This window comes from Thamnophis sirtalis, unplaced genomic scaffold (assembly GCF_051295495.1).
Source record: "Thamnophis sirtalis isolate CommonGarterSnake01/CBP01778 unplaced genomic scaffold, rThaSir2_p1.2 scaffold_3, whole genome shotgun sequence".
NCBI classification, from domain to species: domain Eukaryota; kingdom Metazoa; phylum Chordata; class Lepidosauria; order Squamata; family Natricidae; genus Thamnophis; species Thamnophis sirtalis.
Window position 1 is genome coordinate 133,080,422 of NW_028261383.1, and position 19,508 is coordinate 133,099,929.

The following is a 19,508-nucleotide window of genomic DNA, read 5'->3' on the forward strand; positions in this document are numbered from 1 at the left end:
TAAAGTGCTTTTTTATTTCAAGTTATTGCTAAAATGTTTATTCATTTTCAGGGAAAGTGCATTTTAGTGCAATTTTTCATCTATCCATCTATGAGAGTGAATAGCATGGTGCCCAACAGATTAATGCAGCAGACAGCACATGTCAAAGCCATTAAAAGGTTGAAGTTCACTTACACTTGTGGTGTTTATGAAGTTCAAATAGAAATGGAAGAAACAGGAAAAAAGAACTGAAGTGAATGGGTTGTGACAGCATCATAGAGATGCTCCGTATAAAATGAGCAAGCAAAGATTCCTCCTATGGGTAAATCCACCATTTATTTCCCTGCCTATTAAGTCCCCAAATCTTCTTATTCCAGGTGCCGAAAAGAGATCTGAGAATGCAAAGAAAGGAAGAAATCAATTATAATAATCTCTCTCTTTTTTAAAAACTTGTGGGAGCTTGGGAAAGGGACTTCCAATGTGGCGAATCCCATTGGAAAATGCAGCTAAACTGCTTTTTTAACAGGTTGCAGTATTATAGAGGGCAATATAAAAGCTCCTCAGGTAAGGATGGGTAATCTGCAGGCTTTGAGATGCAGTTTGGGATTTATTACAAGCCTGGTATTCCAAAACACCTGTGGATTTTTTCTAAACTAACCGGGGAGGAAAATGGAACTGGGTATATTGCAGAAAATCAAGAATTTCATTCATTGGTTAATCTTTGTCTAGTTAAGAATTTCAGTGACTACATTATTTCTGACCAAGATATTTACCTCCTCCTCCACCACCCTATAAAAGTGGTTGGTAGTTAGCTATATTTTTGAAGAAGTACCTTGGGGTCCAATACATTCTTATTCATTAGTTTCATTACCAAGAGGCCAAGACTCATTCAGCCTGTCCTAACTAACCCAGGCTCTAGTCTTTGACTGCTCAAGAGAATTACATGCCGCCATTTTGGTTTGCAGAAGAATGGGGAGTGGGTGGGAAATGTAAACCACCAGATTCCATTTCCAGATGATGCCAATGTGCTTGGCACCTAATGAGGGGAGAGTTCCACTAAACTTGTGTCATGGCATACATCCCAGCTGCTGCCAAATTGATTTGTGACAGTGAAGTATTCTGAAAGTGCCTTCAGCCATAGAAGCCAATAGATGACACCTTCTCCAGAAAACATCTATAGTTTGCACACATTTCTTTCCAAAGCCATTGATAGAAGGACTTGCTTTGATTGAAATTTTGGAATGTGTGCAGTTTATCCTATCTCTCCTTTGATGTTAGTGGGCAAAATGCGGACAGTAAAGTACACAAAGGTTCCCTTCAGCTCTCCTGGGTTCTGGGTTGAGTAGCTGCTAGTGTAGGTCCTCATGGCTCCAGTGTTGCCTCCTTCTCAAGTTGGCATCAAAATTAAAGCAGCCCTTAAACAAAACAAAACAAAAGTGGGGGAACCAAGGAACAGGAATGCTGTCTCTAAATCCAGCTCCATACTGGAGCCTGGCACTCGCTTTCTCAGGGACTCTGGTTCAGGAGCTTTCCAAAAAGCAAGTAAGAATGCCCTAAACCCACAAGCAGGCTGTTGTGTTCTGATCATGCTAGCTAAGGGAATATATGGTAGTCCAAGGAAAGACAAGTATTATTAATTTGGGTTCACCAACTAAAAGCAAGAGAAATGAGAGTGTGGCATCTGTGTTGCCCATAGTGGGCTTCAGAAGAAGTGGAGCAAAAGGCATATAGGTCACCACCACCCAAGGAGGCCATGAAACTTTCACATCCAATACCTCTTTGAACAAAAAAAATAGAACTCACAGAAGGGTCTTTGCAAGAAATGTCAGACGTAGAAAGTATTCTGACTGGGGGTGGGGGGGACATAACTGGCTGGAAGCATGCAGCATCTTAAAGATGTCTTGCTCCACTAAGTTTACACTTAGAACTGCACCTTGTGAAACCCTTCTCCAGCTGGCTGGAACTGATGTGGGTAGCAGTGGTAGGAGAAAGTAAGTCAAAACAATCTGGATGTCACTATCACCTAAATGCTGCCTAATAGAGGGATGATGAATCATTGCCTCACACATGGCTATATCTGAAAATGAAAGCTGTGCTCATGAACCAGAATCGGGCATCAGTACCAGTGCCAAGCTTGCCACCTGTAGTCACAACATACTCCAAACTGGAAGCACAATGAAGCACAACACACAAACATTCTGCAGCTCTGTAGGGTCCCCTCTATGTTTCCTCTCACCCTGTGAGGAAATGGCCCAGTAGCTACCAGCTGCCTTTTGCTCTTGCCTGTTTACCCCCCTCCCCAATTTCCAAAGCCAGTGACTGGTCTATAGTCCCCACAAGCCACAACTCCTAAGCGCAACATGCCTCTGACTCGTTTCCATTTTACCCCACAGTCCAAATTGCACAATTATTCTAAATCTTGAACTAATCAAAATCTAAGAAACAAAATAATCCCAAAACTATTCTTTTTCTTCTCCCCCAGCTGTCCCCCCCCACCCCACCCTTGCCCAAGATGCCTGGATAAAAGTTAACTCTTTACATCTCTTTGGCAACAATAACTTAAATCTGCCATTCTGTTAGGGCAGAGTGATACAGTAATGGGTAAACTTTGTACAAAAATAGTTTCAGTGGCAGTTTGATCTGCTTTTGCTATGCGTCTGACGAGCGTTTCTTCCTGCGATTGAAGGGTGACAAAGGAAGTTTGGAAAAAGCCCCCAGCCCTAAGACCTGGTATTCCTCTCACATTCCCAGCAGGTCACATCGTGGCTCTCTGGGAGGCACTCACCAAATAATGCTGTAGTAGAGAAAGGATGAAGATGGCAGAAAACGGGAAGGTAGCATTTGGTAGGCCTCAGCACCACAGTCTCTCCCAGCCAGCAAAACATTTAAATAAGTTTTTTTAAAAAATTCCTGTACTCCCATTCCACCTGCAGGGATTCAGGCTGCACTCTCAAGGCTAAGGAGGAGAAATGGGGAGTGCTGAAGGCCATCCAGGCACCACTTCCGGGCTGCTCATATTGATCCTGCCCATAACAGAAGGCAAAGTCTTCAGTAGAGATGAGTACCTGGGGCCAGGTTGCGATTCTCAAGAGGCGGTGGGTGGGGACAATTTTGAGTTCCGCAACCATGATGCAGCTGAGCGACAGCAACCCAGGGTCAGTGAAAAACAGAAGCAGAAAAAGGGGGGAAATGGCTGCTGAGACCAGGAGTCTTCCCTGCTCAAAACATTTAAATGTGGCCTTCACTTCAGCTGGCTCCCCTACCTGTTTCAGGTCGTTTGGCCTACCCTTGTCTCTGGCTCTTCTGGTAACCGATTGTGTCCGCTGGACCATCAACTCCGCCTGATATTTGGACACAGCACACTGAAGAAAGGACAAGGAGAGCTTGCCCCCTGTGGCAAGACACAAGTACCAGTGCTTGAGGATCCACCTGAAGCATGTTGGAATGGCACAAGGCGCAAGGCTACGTGCTCTCTCAATATCCCCTATGGGGTGTGGAAAGAAGACACGATAAGCTCACAGAACAGGCAGGGGGAGGAGGATGTCTCAGGGCAAGTGCCCCAACTGGGGAAGTCAGTGTGGGTCAGAACATCAAGAGGCATGAGCTAGGGATATTACAATGGCTTATGTGGCAATGTTAGCAAGGTCACAGATCTACCCTTTAAATGCTATAGGTTCTATATGTCTATATGTGTCTATTTGTACACAAACACTTTCTTGGGTGCGTGCGCACGCGCGCACACACTCACTCTCTCTCACACACACACTCATGTTTGCACAACCATCGCAAACCACCTCATGGTAAGGTGGCCCCAGCCCAGCGGCAGTTCAAAGTCTGTCCAATAAAATCTGAACGAGGCCCTGCAGAGTTCTGCTCCAGCCAGCTCCTGGGCCTCATCCGTGCTCATGTCCCCTGGTGCAGAAACTGTGCCGTGGGGGCAAAGTAGGAAGTCCAAAAGGGAGAGATAGCCAAGTTCACTCTCTCTTGCCATTTTCACTGTTGCCTAGAAAAGGGAAGAAGCTGTTAGAAATTGCAATCACAGAACTAGAGGCCTCAGAGGCCCCTTTCTTAGCTTTCCCAACACATCTGGTCTCCTCCAGATGCCTCAGGACTCTTAAGTCACAGTTTGAATTCAGTTCATGACATATGGACAGAAGCTTAATAGTGTGTCTGTAAAAGGGATTCACAACTTTCCTTCTGGTCAGATATGTTTTAAGAACTGAGGTAAAGTTTGTCACGGGCAAGACAGCTACCTTCCAAGGATTTGCGCCAGGCTGGCTTCTATCTGAATTAGAAATGTTAGGGATTTTTTAAATTTGATTTTCATCCTGCCTTTATTATTTTACAGGTAACTCAAGACAGTTAACATACAGTACCTAATACTCTTTTCTCCTCCTATTTCTTCACAACCACCACCCTGTGAGGTGGGTTGGGCTGAGAAAGAGGGAATGGCCCACAGTCACTCAGCTGGCTTTCATGTTTAAGCTGGGGCTAGAACTCAGTTTCCTGATTTCTACGCCAGCACTTTAACCACAACACCAAACTGGTGGAAAGAGAAACATTGGAAGTACGGAAGAAGGATCCTGAACCTCTTACTGAATGAATGCCTCGAGATTATGAAAAGGTAAACCTCCATAAACATAAAGGTTCCCCTCGTACACATGTGCTAGTCATTCCCGACTCTAGAGGACGGTGCTCATCTCCGTTTCAAAGCTGAAGAGCCAGCGCTGTCCGAAGACGTCTCCGTGGTCATGTGGCCGGAACGACTAAACCAAAGGTGCAAGGAACGCTGTTACCTTCTTACCAAAGGTGGTTGCTATTTTTTCTACTTGCATTTTTACGTGCTTTCAAACTGCTAGGTTGGCAGAAGCTGGGACACGTAACGGGAGCTCACTCTGTTACGCGGCACTAGGGATTGGAACCGCCGAACTGCAACCTTACTGATCAACAAGCTCAACGTCTTAGACACTGAGCCACTGTGTCCCTTATTACTCCATACTCCTGCTAAAAAAGACCATCATAAATCAAGTTCTCTTGAGTCCAGCTTGATTCTAGTTTGACTCATGGTGATTGTGTGGTTATATTTAGCACATATTGTTTTCTTAGCAATACTATGGAAAAGGTTTGCTAATCCCAATTTCTACATTGCTATTCCTTCTTTTAATATTTAATGCCACAAGTATTGCAATCATCTCTTAAAAGTTTGGGAAAACTGAAATAATTTCATATTAATGTGGCCTCAGTAAAATAAATCCTTAAAGTATGATTCAACCAACAATTGGAAGAGGCTCCTGCCTGGGGCAGGATTCAATGCAGTGGATAAAAGCAACCAGTTGGAACAGTTCTTTGTGTCCTGTCCAGAATTTCAATATTATCTTATATTTTCTGACTTTAATCATGAGACCTCCACAATCAGATCATATGAACTCCACAATGCTTGCCCCGATAGCAAGAAACCTCTGGATATTTGGGGGGGCTTACCATTACTTAGGAAGGTCACTTTCTTCTGCAGTTTTTGAAATGTCAGAATGGACCTTACCTCCTACAGGCTCAACATCTGAATCAGTGACGTGTGTGATGGAGAACCGTGATACTGCAGCAGGTGAGACTGTGAAGCGTGAAAACTGGATGGGCAGCACTTGCTTCTGAGCAGATACTAGTGTGGGTGACAGTCTGGGGAGACTGTCCTCCGGTGCCTCTGAGGTCAATGATGACAGGACAGGTGATTTCACAGGTATGGAGGAAAAGTCATCATCCCATCCAAAGCCACCACCTGAAATGGGAAGGATAGGTATAGGAAAGACGAAGAGGCTACTCCCTTCACCCACTCTGTCACAAAGCTTCCCAAATTCCAACAGGGTTTCCTGGATCAAAGTTCGATATGACACTTTCCAGGTATGTTGGATTTTGGCCAGGCTTCCTAGAAGTGTAAACACAACCCATTTGGAGCAGGGGTGGGTTCCTGTACCAATTGATACCAGTTCACTTTGTGTGCGCTTTGCAGATGGAATTTTTGGAAATGGGACCAATTGTCTGAATCTGCAGGATTCTTCTGAGTAAATACACATATGGAAGAAGCAGCAACAAACTCCATGTACAGGACATAAAGACAGTCCTTGACTTACGACCATAATGCAGCCTGCATTAAGTAGTAAGTTGCGATGGTTGCAAAATAGGTTGATGATGTAACTGACCCCATTTTATGACCTTTTTTTGCAGCACATAAGTGGCCCACGTGGTCATTAAGCAAACACTGCTGTTGTTAAGGAAACCAATGCCTTGCTATGGTATGATTTTGCCCCAAACTAGAAGTGGCAGGTTTGGGCAAAATCATCATAAAATACAATCACATGATTGTGGGTGCTGCAAATGGCCGTAAATGTGGCCATGTTGCTAAGCGCCCAAAGTTCAGTCATGTGACTGCAGGGGAAGTGACCCTCAACCCTTTGAATCCATGTTGTAAGGGTAGATCCATTGTAACTTTGGTTATAAACCGAGGACTACCTGTTCAGTTTTGATGTGAAAACTCATTAGTTTAGTCAAAATAGGTACATGCATTCTGCTAATCCAAACAGATCAAATTCAGTTCTAATCTTAACTATCTATGGAAGATAAAGTAATTACCATATTTCTTGGGAGTATAAGAGGCACCTTTTTCCCTCAAAAAAGAGACTGAAAATCTGGGTGCATCTTATACAGCATTTTTTGCCTCCTGAAACCCCGCCCCTTCACCAAAATGGCCGTGCATAGCCTTTAGGAGCTTTGCAGAATGTTCTTGGGGGCTGGGAAGGGCAGAAATGGGTGAAAAATGGGCCGTTTTTGCTCAAGTTTGCCCCCCCCCCCCCAGGAACACTCTATAAGCCTCCAAGGGCTATGCATGTCCTTTTTTTTTTTGACAAAAAACCAAGCTGATTTTGTGAAAAACGGGCCATTTTTTGCTCGTTTGGGGGACCCCCCACCTCCCAGGAGCATTCTACAAGGCTCCTAAAGGCTATTTATGCCCTTTTGGAGGGGAGGGGGAAAGGGCCTGTTTTCGCAAAAAATGGGCCACTTTTTGGGAGGTTTGCAGAGTGCAAATTTTTTTTTTAAATTTGCTTCTTCAAAACCTCAGTGGGTCTTATACTCCGGTGGGTCTTATACTCTGAAAAATACGGTAATCTTGCTAAGCAAAAAGGCAAAGTGAGCTGAGATCAAGAGACTGTAAACATAGTGATGAGGATGAAATGTGATCTCATAGACCTCAAGTCCTCATTTAATCCATACTTTTATTCTCTTCAGAGGAGGAGCTCCCTTCTGAGGTGCTGTTGGGTGTATTTATCTCATCTGCTGAGCCTGAGGAACCTTTGTTCTCCACCTGCCCAGGTGGCGTTGGTGAAGCTTCTGTCACTCCTGGGAAAGGCTGCTCTGCAAGTTCCTTTGTGGGACTTTCCTGCATGTAAAACATGCAAGGGATACAATTAGTTCACAACCTGAGGGAAGAAAACCTGTACACTGCTATTATCCAGGACACCATATGAAAATCCAAAAGTTACTTATTTAGTACCTTCAACATCTGCAACAAGCTGCAACCATAACAACCTCCTCCCTCTTTCATGGCTCATTTCTATATTAATTAAAAATGTGAGGTCTAGCTGGAACATGTAGTTTGTTTTAGTGTTCATCCGGACCAGTGGTGGGTTTCAAATTTTTTTAGAACCTCTTCTGTGGCTGTGGCCTGCTTTATGGGAGTGGCTTGCTGGCCATGTGACTGGGTGGGCATGGCCAACTTGTAAAATGTGGTGAAACTGACTTAACAACGCTCTTGCTTAGCAACCAAAATGTTGGCTCAGAAACTCTGGCATTTGAAGCATGCAAGTCTTAAAGCTGTCAGGTTACAAGAGTCTTGCACCCCTAACCCTTTAGGGGAAAAAAACCCCAGGGGTGTTCAAACTTGACAGCTTTAAGACTTGTGGACTTCAACTCCCAGAATTCCTCCTCCAGTCATGTTGGCTCAGGAACTCTGGCATTGAAGTGTGCAAGTCTTAAAGCTGTCAAGTTACAAGACTCTTGCACCCCTAACCCTTTAGAAAAAAACCCCAGGGGTGTTCAAACTTGCCAGCTTTAAGACTTGTGGACTTCAACTCCCAGAATTCCTCCTCTCATTCTTCATCTTGATGACGTGCGGACGGGCAGGGGGAGGGGAGCTGGAACCAGTTCTAAATGGCACTGTAGATTTGTAGAGGTTAGAACTGGCAGGAACCCACCCCTGATCCGGACTGTGTAGAACTACTTAATCCAGGTTGCAAAATTGCAGAGTCTAGAGTTTTCTGTATCTCTACTATATGCTGCTATCTTTTACTCAGATTAATTAGGCTTCATCTGAGTACTAGACAGCATGATATTGCAGAGATACAGAAAACTCCATCGCAGCCCAGTTCTGCTAGCCCTATTTATAGTCCTGCCCTCCCAATCTTTGCTCATCTAGGAAGGTCTTAACCATGTTTGCATGGGTGATGAGATTTGTATTCCAATTCATCATGGGGAAGGGAAGTTAGAGGAGACTGATTGGTATTGTTATGGCTAAGATTACGCAATATTACAATCCGAAGCCAGTAAATAATTGGTTGAAGTAGGTAGAATAATCAGATCTGCACTGCAAAGATCCAGTTGACCACAAAGAAATTTAGAAAAATCTGGATTTTGCAGTCCAGATATGGTAGCTGTGAAGTATAAAGAACCTAGTGTCTTCTAGGTGTTTTGGATACCCATTAACCCTCCCCAGCTTTGCGATGGCAGAAAAGTATAATCTAAAACCTCTAGGATGGGGGTGTCAAACTCAAGGCCTAGGGGCTGGATCCTGGCCCATGGGCCCACCCTGGAAACAACAAAGCACTGGCCCACCGTGCCTCTGCCAGCGAAAACAGAGCTCAGGAGGGCCACACATGGCCTGCCTGGACTCTGCTTTAGGCTGCAACAGCCTCCAGCAGCCCTCTGCCCACAAAAATGGAGCTTGGGGAGGCCTCCTCAAGCTCTGTTTTTGCTGACAGAGGGCAGCCTTGATGAATGACATCAAGCTAGCCACACCCACGCCCTCTGAGGTTAAACACAACTCTCATGCAGCCCTCAATGAAATCGAGTTTGACACCCCTGCTCTAGGAGGAATCAGGTTGCATATTTTGGCCTCGTGATATGACGATATTTAGCGCAGGATGCATTCTGTTCTCTGAGTCCTTTTCTAAGTTACTTTATGTTGCCTCTTCAACCCCTCCCCAACAAGTTACCTGGTCAAAGAGGTAGACAGTAACATCTTCGGTGAAGGAAACAGCTTTCTTCTTGCGCTCAAGGTCATCACAAAAGGTCTCCACCACTAGGCTGGGCATCTTAAGCAGACTGCGCAGGTTACGGGCACTGTGGCTCTCGGCCACTACAATGGGCACAGCAGGTGATTCCTCCTCACTTTCCTCACTCTGGTCCTGAATGTTGTAGCACCGCAGCTCCTCATCTGACTCATCACTGTCCTCAGTGTCGTCTTCTTCCTCTTCAATATCAGTGGAGCTACATGACAGCTGGGATGGTACTACTGACAGTTTGAGCGAGAGACCAAGGTTGCTCTGAAGTTCCTTGGGATGGCCATTTGCCTGTATTTCCTCAGGTTGTTCAGTGTTCTTTGTCACATTCTCCTGTCCTGAATCCTTTACCTCATTTTCTTCACCACGTACCCTGGGTTCCTCTAAATTGGCAACCACAGGAGACAAGATGAAAGATCTGGTGGTGGGAGTTGGTGCCTGGAATTGCACAACGATCCCATGATTCTTATCCTGAAATAAGTTTGAATCCAACTTATCAACAGTTGCTTCATTGATCAACAGTTCCTGTGACAAGTTAATATCTCTGTCTTTTCCCGTGTCCTGGTCCTCTGTTCCTGGAGAGATGCAACCCACACAGTCTTCATGTGGACAAATGGGTTCAGGACTGGCTGGCAGAGGCTCATCTGTCCTGCCAATTGGTTCAGAGGTTTCCTTCAGTTCTTCAGTGTGTGACTGGGAGACTTCCGGTTCATGTTCTTCAGAAGCATCGCTGTCCTCTTCTCCATCCTCCCGAGTGCCACCTTCAGTATCATAGTCAGAGAAATATGCGGAGTCACGGTAAGGGTTCTTCTCATTCAAGGCCTGCAGCTCAGCAGTAAAAGAATCAGAAAGACTCTGCTCTTTGACTTGATCATCCTTATCATCTTCAGATGTCCCTAGCTTATCAGAACCTTCAGATTCCCGTGACTCATAAGGTTCCCTGAGGACAAATTCAGGTGACTCATAGTTTTCTGTATCATAGCCACTATCCAGTGCCTTAGGCTGGCTTGAGGATATATAAGCTATGGGACTGAATGTGTCACAGGAGCTGGTGGTAGAGGGGATATCCAATGAATCTAGTGAATCTGGAGTCCCTACTTGCTTCTGTAAGGTTTTGAAAGCGGGGATTATATCTTGCTGCTCAAGGCAGTCAACTGGGAAGTCAATAAAAACTCCAGATGTAAGATCAGTGGAGTCCTCATCACTGGCTTCATCCAAGTCAGGGAAACTGGCACTGGAAACAGTCTTGTCTGGTGTCCTATCTTGTTCGCTACTGGTGTTCTTGCCACTTTCTATATTGATCTCCTGTGGCAACTTAGGTGAGCATCCAGTGGAGGTCTCTTCCATAGGGTCTTCTTCGATGTTTGACACCTCAGCTATTGATTCATCCAGCAGAGTTGGATCTATAGCCTCCATGCTGCTGGCAGCTTCTTCCTTGGAAGATAACAGTGATGGTGTTGATGACATACCCATCGAAACGTCTTCCCCCAATGATGGAGTGGTGGCTTGTGGGCTCTCCACTCTGCTGTCTGTCAAGGGATCTGCAGAGCTTTCCATGCCAGGCAATGTAGCAGCACTTTCAACTGAGACATTTTCCTCTGCAGGAAAATCGCTGTCTGGACATGGGGAGCCTATATGGGATGATGATGTCATGTGTTCCCCACCTAGCAGAGCTGCTCTCAGATCTTTGATTCCTAATGCTGGCTCATCCCGTGGCACTGTGCCCAGTGGCTGTGCCATTAGCCCCTGGAAGGTGATCATATGCCGGTAGCACCAGCTATCTTTGGCAAGGGGTTCACATGATGGCAGTAGGTGATCGTTATCATTTTTGACCGAGGCGTTGGGTGTCCAAGGCTTGCCTGAAGAGGGAGATTCGGAGTTTTCATTTCTTTCACTCCTAGGACTATCACTCAAGCGCTCCTCCTCTGCCACTTCCAGAATGACTGAGTCCGATAGACCCTCCTTACAGGTATAATTCACTGATGGGGACACACCAAGTGGATCAGCAAAAATGTTTTTCTGCAAAGCTAGACCAGGCCACTCAGAATCACTGGGATCCTTGAGCAGATATTCCTCAGCGCTGTCCTTCAGGGAGTCCTCGTAGTATGGGGCCTCTTTACTGTCTTGTTCTCCATAGGAGTAATAGTCAGAGGGTTCCCAGTGGCTTTCAGGGTGTGCTGGTTGACCCAGGAGGGGTTCCATGGTGAGTGAGATGGTGGGACTATTGCTGGATTCGTAGGGGTCCTCCTTGGTTTGCCAGCATGAAGAACGGCTAAACTCAGGGCTGTAGGAACACACAGTATAGTCCAGGTCATTCCCACTGCCTTCAGATGCCACCTCTTCAATGCGAATATAGTACTCACTGTTCAGAGAGGGGCTATGGGCACTCAGCACAGGGACCACCCCTGGTGTGTGCAAACCAGGGCACCCCTGTATTTTACATTCATAGCAAGAGGGGGACACTCCCAGGCTGAGGTGCCCACCCCCACTGCTGCTGCTCGCCGCGTAGTAGAGCTCATGATAACGTGCAGCCCCACCAGGGCTCATGGCTGAGGCTGGGAGATGCTCAGCTTTCCCTTGGTCCCACTTGTATTCAAAGTTGAGGCCATGGCTTGTCTCCATCACAGTGAGAACATCGTCGCCATCGTTGGAGAAATGCTCCAGAAGAGGGAAGGAGGAAAGCTCCAAACCCATGTGGTTAGAGCCAGAGCCTGAACCACCGGTGCCTCCGGGTTTCATGGAATTCCAGCGCCTCTCAAATTCCTCCTCTGCTTCAGAAGCCCCCTTGGCACACAGGTAGGAGAGCAGTAGGTGCACCTCCTCTGCGGTGGGGCGCTGCTCTGGCTGAAGCCAGCAAAACTGCATCACCTCATACCTGTGAACAGCAAGAAGAGAGCAGTGGTGAGCCAAAGGCCCTTTGCTGCTAGGAAAGTGGCTATTCTGCACCCCACAAAGAGCTTATCCTCCCCCATTAGTGCACAATTCATTCCATAATGTATCTGTTTGTATGGGGTTAGTCCTCTCTTCTCAACATTATTATTCCATCTTCAAAAATACACTTTAAGACAGGCGACTGCTTCATGTAAAAAAAAAGGAAAATGGCCTGGCTACGGGGGCGGGGGGGGGAGAGATAAAAGAAACATCATCCGAAGAAAACAAGCCTTTTTCTGATAGGATTTGCTTCCCAGCTCCAATCAACACCCTGGCCCCATCCATACTGCAAAAATCTTTATCAAAGGTTAAGATGGTGGTCCAGAGATGGCCTAGACAAAACATTATTCTGGGCTAGATACTATGCTTCTATAGAAGCAGCTTAGGACTATCTCAGCCTTTTTAGCAGTTGGGTTGCCCTACTGGCTCATATTCAAGACATCTAGCTCCTTCTCATCGTATGCACTTCTGTACTCCTTAGGCAGGCAAAGGTAGTGCTTGATTTACGACTGCAACTGAGCCCAGAATTACAATCGTCATTAAGGGGATCACCACATGACTGCCAACAATTTTACAGCCCTTTTTGCCATGATCCTAACAGTAAGAACAATTAATCAGTGGACCGGCTTGCCTTCTTCAGACGTAGTGGGTGCTCCATCACTTGAGGCTTTTAAAAAGAGACTGGATAGCCACTTGTCTGAAATGGTAGAGGGTTTCCTGCTTGAGTAGGGGGTTGGACTAGAAGATCTTCAAAGTCCCTTCCAATTCTGTTATTCTGATTTTTAAGCAAATACTGCAGTATTAAGTGAACACCATGGTCATTAACGGAGTCTGTTTTCCCCAATGGGCTTTTTTATTTTGCCAGACCCTGGAAGTAGACACTGGAAACCAACCCCAAACATACAAAAATCACAGTCACATGACTATGACATAAATCCCAGCCAGTTGCCCAGCTCACAAAATGCAATCACATGACCTTCAAAAGCGGGTTATATGTAGTTCTGAGTCAGTCCATTGTCACTTCAGTCACTAAGTGACCAGTTGTTAAGCAAGAGCTACCTTTATCTGTCAAACCATCTTTCATTCATGCACAAGAGTTAACACATTAACCATCAAACATGATATTTGCTTATTCAAATACGATGAATGCCTACATGTTCGAGTAGTTTGAACGCCTACTCAAGAAGTTCTCCTTCCCGCCACCATCTTTGTCCCTATATTCCAATCACCCTTTTCTCTTCCTTGTCCTTAAAAAACCCTTTGTCCCCACCTAGTTACTCACCAGCGATCAGATAGCGAGAGCGGAAGTTGTGGTTTGGAAAGTTTAAGCTGTTGTTCTTTGATAGCATAAGTGAGGACTTGCCGATCGGAATAATGGCAGTAGGGCTGGCCACCCAGCTCAAACAGCTCCCAGATAGTCACACCCAAAGACCTGCCAAGAGAGGGAAAATTGGGTAAAAAATCACTATAGCCAGAATGTAAGATTGATACACAAAACCACATAGAACGGTCTCTCAGTTACTGAAATATTCAGGTGCTTCCAGATGAGAAGACAATATACCATGTTTTTCCCTCTATGGACAGAAGTCTTAGGAGCAAATGGAAAGGGCATATGTCAAGGGAGGGAAGCTGGATTTTCCAGAAAACTCTGTGACAGAGTCCAGATCAAGACAGTTGCCTTAAAGAAACGTTTTACCTACAACAGTGATGGCTAAACTTTTTGTTGTTGTGCGCCAAAAGTGCATGTGTGTGTGTGTGTCCCATAATGCAATGTGTGTGCAACATTCCCCCCATACACTCTTCCCTCCTGCGCATGTGACCCTCCCACACACCTCCTGCCCCCCGCACGACCCCCCCGCCCCGCCCATTTTCGGCCGAGCAGGCCTCCCTGAAGCCTCCTGGGACCAAAAGTGGGCAGGGGGGCTCTGCAACCCCTCCCCATGGCCTGTTTTGGGCCTAGCAAGCCTCCGTGAAGCCTGCTGGGACCAAAAACGGCCAGCAGGAAGGTATGCCACACATACACACCCTCCACTCCCCAGGGTGACACCCCCCCCCTCAGTCATGCACCCTGCCCTCCATGCATGGGCAGCAGAGACCCAAAAATCAGCTGGCTGGCAAGAGGCCCACGCATGCACAGTGGAGCTGAGCTGGGCCGACGGCTCTCATGCCCGTAGAGGGGGCTCTGTGTGCCACCAGTGGCATGCGTAAGGTGACCAGACGTCCCAATTTCAGGGGGACAGTCACACTTTATAACAATTTGTCCCATGTCCCGGGCCGTTTTAAAAAAGTCCCGATTTTCTGGCTTCATGTTGAAAGCCCAGTGGATTTGCTTAAGAAATCCTAACCGGGGCAAGAGAAAAGGCACTCTGTCTAACTACCTCTCTCTCTGTCTCAGTACTTTCATTGAAGATATTAAAACATTAAAGCAACAAAACGGACCTCCCCCGCCCCTTTTACTCACTTTTATAAGAAAAAATTACCCATTACCATAGAGCTGCAGGAAATACTTGGCTAGAGAGGGAAGCGATTGTTACTTCCTGGATTTTCCGGAGGGGAGGGGCACGGAGGTTGGAGGTCGGCTTGTGTGGGGAAAAATTGGTGGCTCCTCATTTTTCTTTGAAAAATATTTCCCTGGGACTATTTAACCATTTTAATTTGCTCAGTTCTTTGTATTAACATCTACATCATTCTGGATTGACCTAGATTGGATTGGATTGTTCCTGCCTACTGGTAAGTGAGCTGGGTTTTTTTCTTTTATTTTTTAATGTATTTTAAAATAATATTTTATTTATTGTGCATAGGATTTATTAAAATAGTTTTATTCTGTGTGGATTTAAGTTAAGAACTCCCTGTTCTTAAGCTTTCCTCAATTAATCTCTGAGTAGATTCCCACCAACTTCAAGATCCCAAGGCCACATCTTGGAAGCTACACCTTTGCTTAGTTTATAGATGATGCCTTTCCTTAAATATGAAAATAAATACATTTATTGTTCAAATGTGTACATCTCAATAGAAATGACTCTCAGGGGTGACAACAATCCACTAAAATAATAATATAAAACAGTAATTACAAAAACAGGAGCAACTGTTATGAAAATTATTATTAAAAATAAAGAATAAAAATGGAGTTATTAAGTATATTAATTGCAGCAACTACAATACAATACCTCAGTCCTTCTTTTCATTAAACTAGACATACCCAATTCCAAGGAATTAAAAGACGCTTGATCCTGGGGAGGAAAGCTATGGCAAATCTAAACAGCATCCTAAAAAGCAGAGACATCACCCTGCCAACACAAGGGTGTCTAGTCAAGGCTGTGGTTTTCCCATTCGCAATGGATGGCTGTGAAGGTAGGACCAGAAGGAAGGCTGAGTACCAAAGAATGGAGGCCTTTGAACTCTGGTACTGGAGGAGACTCCTGCATTGAGTCTCTTGGACTGCAAGGCTATCCAACTGGTCAGTCCTAGAGCAGATCAACCCTGACTGCTCTTTAGAAGGCCGGATCCTGAAGAGGAAACTCAAAGACTTTGGCCACCTAATGAGAAGGAAGGACTCCCTGGAGAAGAGCCTCATGCTGGGAATGATGGAGGGCAAAAGAAGAAGAAGGGGATGGCAGAGAAGGAGGTGGCTGGAGGGAGTCACTGAAGCAGTTGGCGTGAGCTTCAATGGACTGGATGGTAGAGGACAGGAAGGCCTTGGGGAACATGGTCCATGGGGTCGCAATGGGTCGGACATGACTTTGCAACTAAAAACAACAACCCAGTTCCAGCAACCTTTCTTTATATGTTTTAGCCTCCTATTTTTCCTAATCTTCTTTGTCGCTCTTCTCTGCACTGAGCCTCAACATCTGATCACCAGGGGGTTGAGAGTTTATTGGGTTTTGTAATGGAGTTTTACTTCAGTAAATTGCCCAGAGTCATCATGAGTGAGTTGGGCGGCCATATCAATTTTCTTAATAAATAAATAAAAAATTTAAAAGCAGCAATGAATCAAGGAGAGAAGTAACTTAGAACTAAGGAGAAACTTCCTAACAGTGAGGACAGCCAGGGGAACAGCTTGCCACCAGAGGTTGTAGGTGCTCCATCACTAAGGTGACCAGATTTTCAGTAAAGAGGGACACCTTTGATTGGGGGTGGGGGCTTGATTAAAAATTTTATAGGGAGCAACAAAAATTTTCATACAACGCAAAAATAGTATTGTAATATTTTTTTTTATTTCAACATAACTACAATTTACAAATATAAATTGTAACTGTTGCCAAACATCAAAATTTTGATCACGTGACCATGAGGATTCTGCAATGGTCGCTAAGTGTGAAAATGGTCACTAAGTGTGAAAAATGGTCATCAGTCACTTTTTTCAATGCCAATGTAACTTTGGTCACTAAACCCATTATACCACCTTTCTTGCCACAGTTCTTAAGTGAATAACTGCAGCTGATAAGTTAGTAACATAAGTGAATCTGGTTTCCCCATTTGACTTTGTCAAAAGGTGATTATATGACCCCAGGACACTGAAACCATCATAAATACGAATCTGTTGCCAAACATCAAAATTTTGATCGTGTGACCATGAGGATGCTGCAACGGTCGCTAAGTGTGAAAATGGTTGCTAAGTGTGAAAAATGGTCATCAGTCACTTTTTTCAATGCCATTGTAACTTTGGTCACTAAGCCCATTATACCACCTTTCTTGCCACAGTTCTTAAGTGAATAACTGCAGCTGGTATTTTGTATTTTGGATAGAATCTTTTTTTAAATTTGTCTAAGACAATTTAAAAAAAGATTCTATCCAAAATAAATTGAAGTGAAACCATTTTTAAAAATTCTATGCACAATACTTTGAAATATATTGTGCATAGAATTTTTAAAAATAGTTTTACTTTAATTTATTCTGTGTGGATTCTTTTTTTAAATTGTCTTAGACTATTTTAAAAAAGATTCTATCCAAAATACAAAATACCAGCTGCAGTTATTCACTTAAGAACTGTGGCAAGAAAGGTGGTATAGTGACCAAAGTTACAATGGCATTGAAAAAAGTGACTGATGACCATTTTTCACACTTAGCGACCATTTTCACACTTAGCAACCGTTGCAGCATCCTCATGGTCACGTGATCAAAATTTTGATGTTTGGCAACAGTTACAATTTATATTTGTAAATTGTAGTTATGTTGAAATAAAAAAAAATATTACAATACTATTTTTGCGTTGTATGAAAATTTTTGTTGCTCCCTATAAAATTTTTAATCAAGCCCCCACCCCCAGTCAAAGGTGTCCCTCTTTACCAATCTGAAAATCTGGTCACCTTAGGCATGCATGCTATAGGTTCGCCATCATGGACCTAGAAGCATCCTTTGTAATTCACCATGGAAAGAGGGGGAAAAAACTAGACATGGAAAACAGAAATGAAACCAATTTATAGGAAACATTCCAGGAACGTGAAGCGACTCCAGTGATACACATGAGCACACTGCCTGCTCAGTAGTCCTATCAGTAACTTCTAGCTACAATAACCAAGATCCTAAGTCTTGCAAAAACTGTTAAATCAATTACATACTTCAAAGACTGTCACTTAAAACACTGTCCTACTTTGTTAATCAGCAGGAAAATGCACTGGGGAAGGGGGAGGGGAGATTCTCTTTTATATAACTCGGCTCTAAACAATAAAAAAGCACCACAATTTGGAATTTAGCACATAAATAAACCGACGATCAGTAAAGTTTAAATACAATTAATAATTTGTTCAGTAAGATTCAAGATTCAATGCTTCGATACAATGCAAGATTCAATGCTTCAATAAAATTACTTTCACTACAGCAGTTGCATTTTCAACATTATCTATTTATTACTATTTATTTAATTTGTATCCCACTTTTGTTATTTTTACAAATAACTCATCAGGGTGGCAAACATATCCAACACACTTTATTCCTCCTATTTTCCCCACAACAACCACCAACCCCTGTAAAGTGGGTTGGGCTGAGAGAGAGTGATTAGGCCAAAGTAACTCAACTGGCTTTCATGGCTAAGGTGGGATTAGAACTCATGGCCTCCCACTTTCTAGCCTGATGCCTGAACCATTAGACCAGGGATCTCCAAACTTGGCAACTTTAAGACTTGAGGACTTCAACTCCCAGAATTCTCCAGCCAGCATAGAGTTGAAGTCCACAAGTTTTAAAGTTGCCAAGTTTGAAGACCTCTGCACTAGACCAACCTGGCTCTCTAACTCTGTTTGTCTAAAAGCTTTGTACCAGTACTCTCTTTCCAGGCCAAGTGGATTTCATGCACCAACCCAGATTTTTCTCACCAGATGTTGCTAGTCTTAGTCTGGTCGACGATCAGCAGGTTGCCATGGACTTCGTCAATCAATTCAGGGGCTACCCAGCGTAATGGAACCCATAGTTGGTCAGTGGTCACAAAGTAGTCATCCTGAGAGGCATGCAGGGCCAAAGGGAGAGCACATCAATCAAACCAGCAACAACAACAACACCTGCCCCCCTCATTCCTGGTCCTAAGTCGGAGCTGCCAAACCCTTTTGCCCAAGAAAAATAGGGTTGGCACTACTGAACATCTCCACCCATTGCTTCTGGCCCTTTCACCTCTCCAACTCAGTCATCCAGCCCTCGTTTATTAATTTTTATTTTATTTGAAATACTAGCCCGCCTTGCAGAATACAGATTTTCCCCAAAGCATCTTATGGAATAAACGAACAAATGTATACAATTTAAATAAAAGTTATGAGATTAAAGCAAACCCCATCACCACCACCACCCAAAAGAAACCTCCCCTAAAAACACGAGTTAAGGGAAGATCATAGAAAGTCTTTCAAAGGGTAGCGATGGGGGTTCCTGAACTTCATTTGTCAGGATCATTCAAGAGATATGTGTCTATAGGTCCAGAAAGGTCTTTTCTCTTGCAGCTGCCAATATGATTGCTCCCAAGAGTGAGGGCAATAAGAAAAGTCTTCTTTGCAGTCTTAAAGTATGAGCAAGTGGGTGCAGGTGCTTCATTAAGTTAGAAGGCTTAGATTTTAAGGGTGTTGTTTTTTTTAATATTACACAGAGCACATTAAATGCAGCTTGGAAATGCACTGAGAGATTCACCTCATTTCCAACAATGCTGGCCCAGCCATCTTCTGCATCAGCTTAAATGTTTGAACCACCTTTAAAGGCAGACATATAAATATAAAATATTTATATATGAATGAGAAAAACGTATTCACTGTGTATATATGCATAAGACCCTGTGCATGAATGTGCATTAGCTTCCCT

The 19,508-nt window shown here is 44.3% G+C and overlaps 1 protein-coding gene across 6 annotated transcripts in view; it reads right to left on the bottom strand.

Moving 5' to 3' along the window:
- Positions 1 to 296: 296 nt before the first annotated feature.
- The window catches only part of LMTK1 (lemur tail kinase 1), a 101,269-nt gene continuing 82,057 nt past the window's right edge, over positions 297 to 19,508 (bottom strand). For all 6 annotated transcript variants that reach the window (XM_087710147.1, XM_087710148.1, XM_087710152.1 and 3 more), the window contains 6 exons: positions 18,545 to 18,666; positions 13,519 to 13,668; positions 9,240 to 12,180; positions 7,243 to 7,408; positions 5,519 to 5,752; positions 297 to 3,982 (listed from right to left, as the gene is read on the bottom strand). In XM_087710147.1, the coding sequence (XP_087566273.1) occupies positions 3,954 to 3,982; positions 5,519 to 5,752; positions 7,243 to 7,408; positions 9,240 to 12,180; positions 13,519 to 13,668; positions 18,545 to 18,666 (3,642 nt within the window). In that variant the 3' untranslated portion in view covers positions 297 to 3,953. The remainder of the gene's footprint in view (positions 3,983 to 5,518; positions 5,753 to 7,242; positions 7,409 to 9,239; positions 12,181 to 13,518; positions 13,669 to 18,544; positions 18,667 to 19,508) is intronic.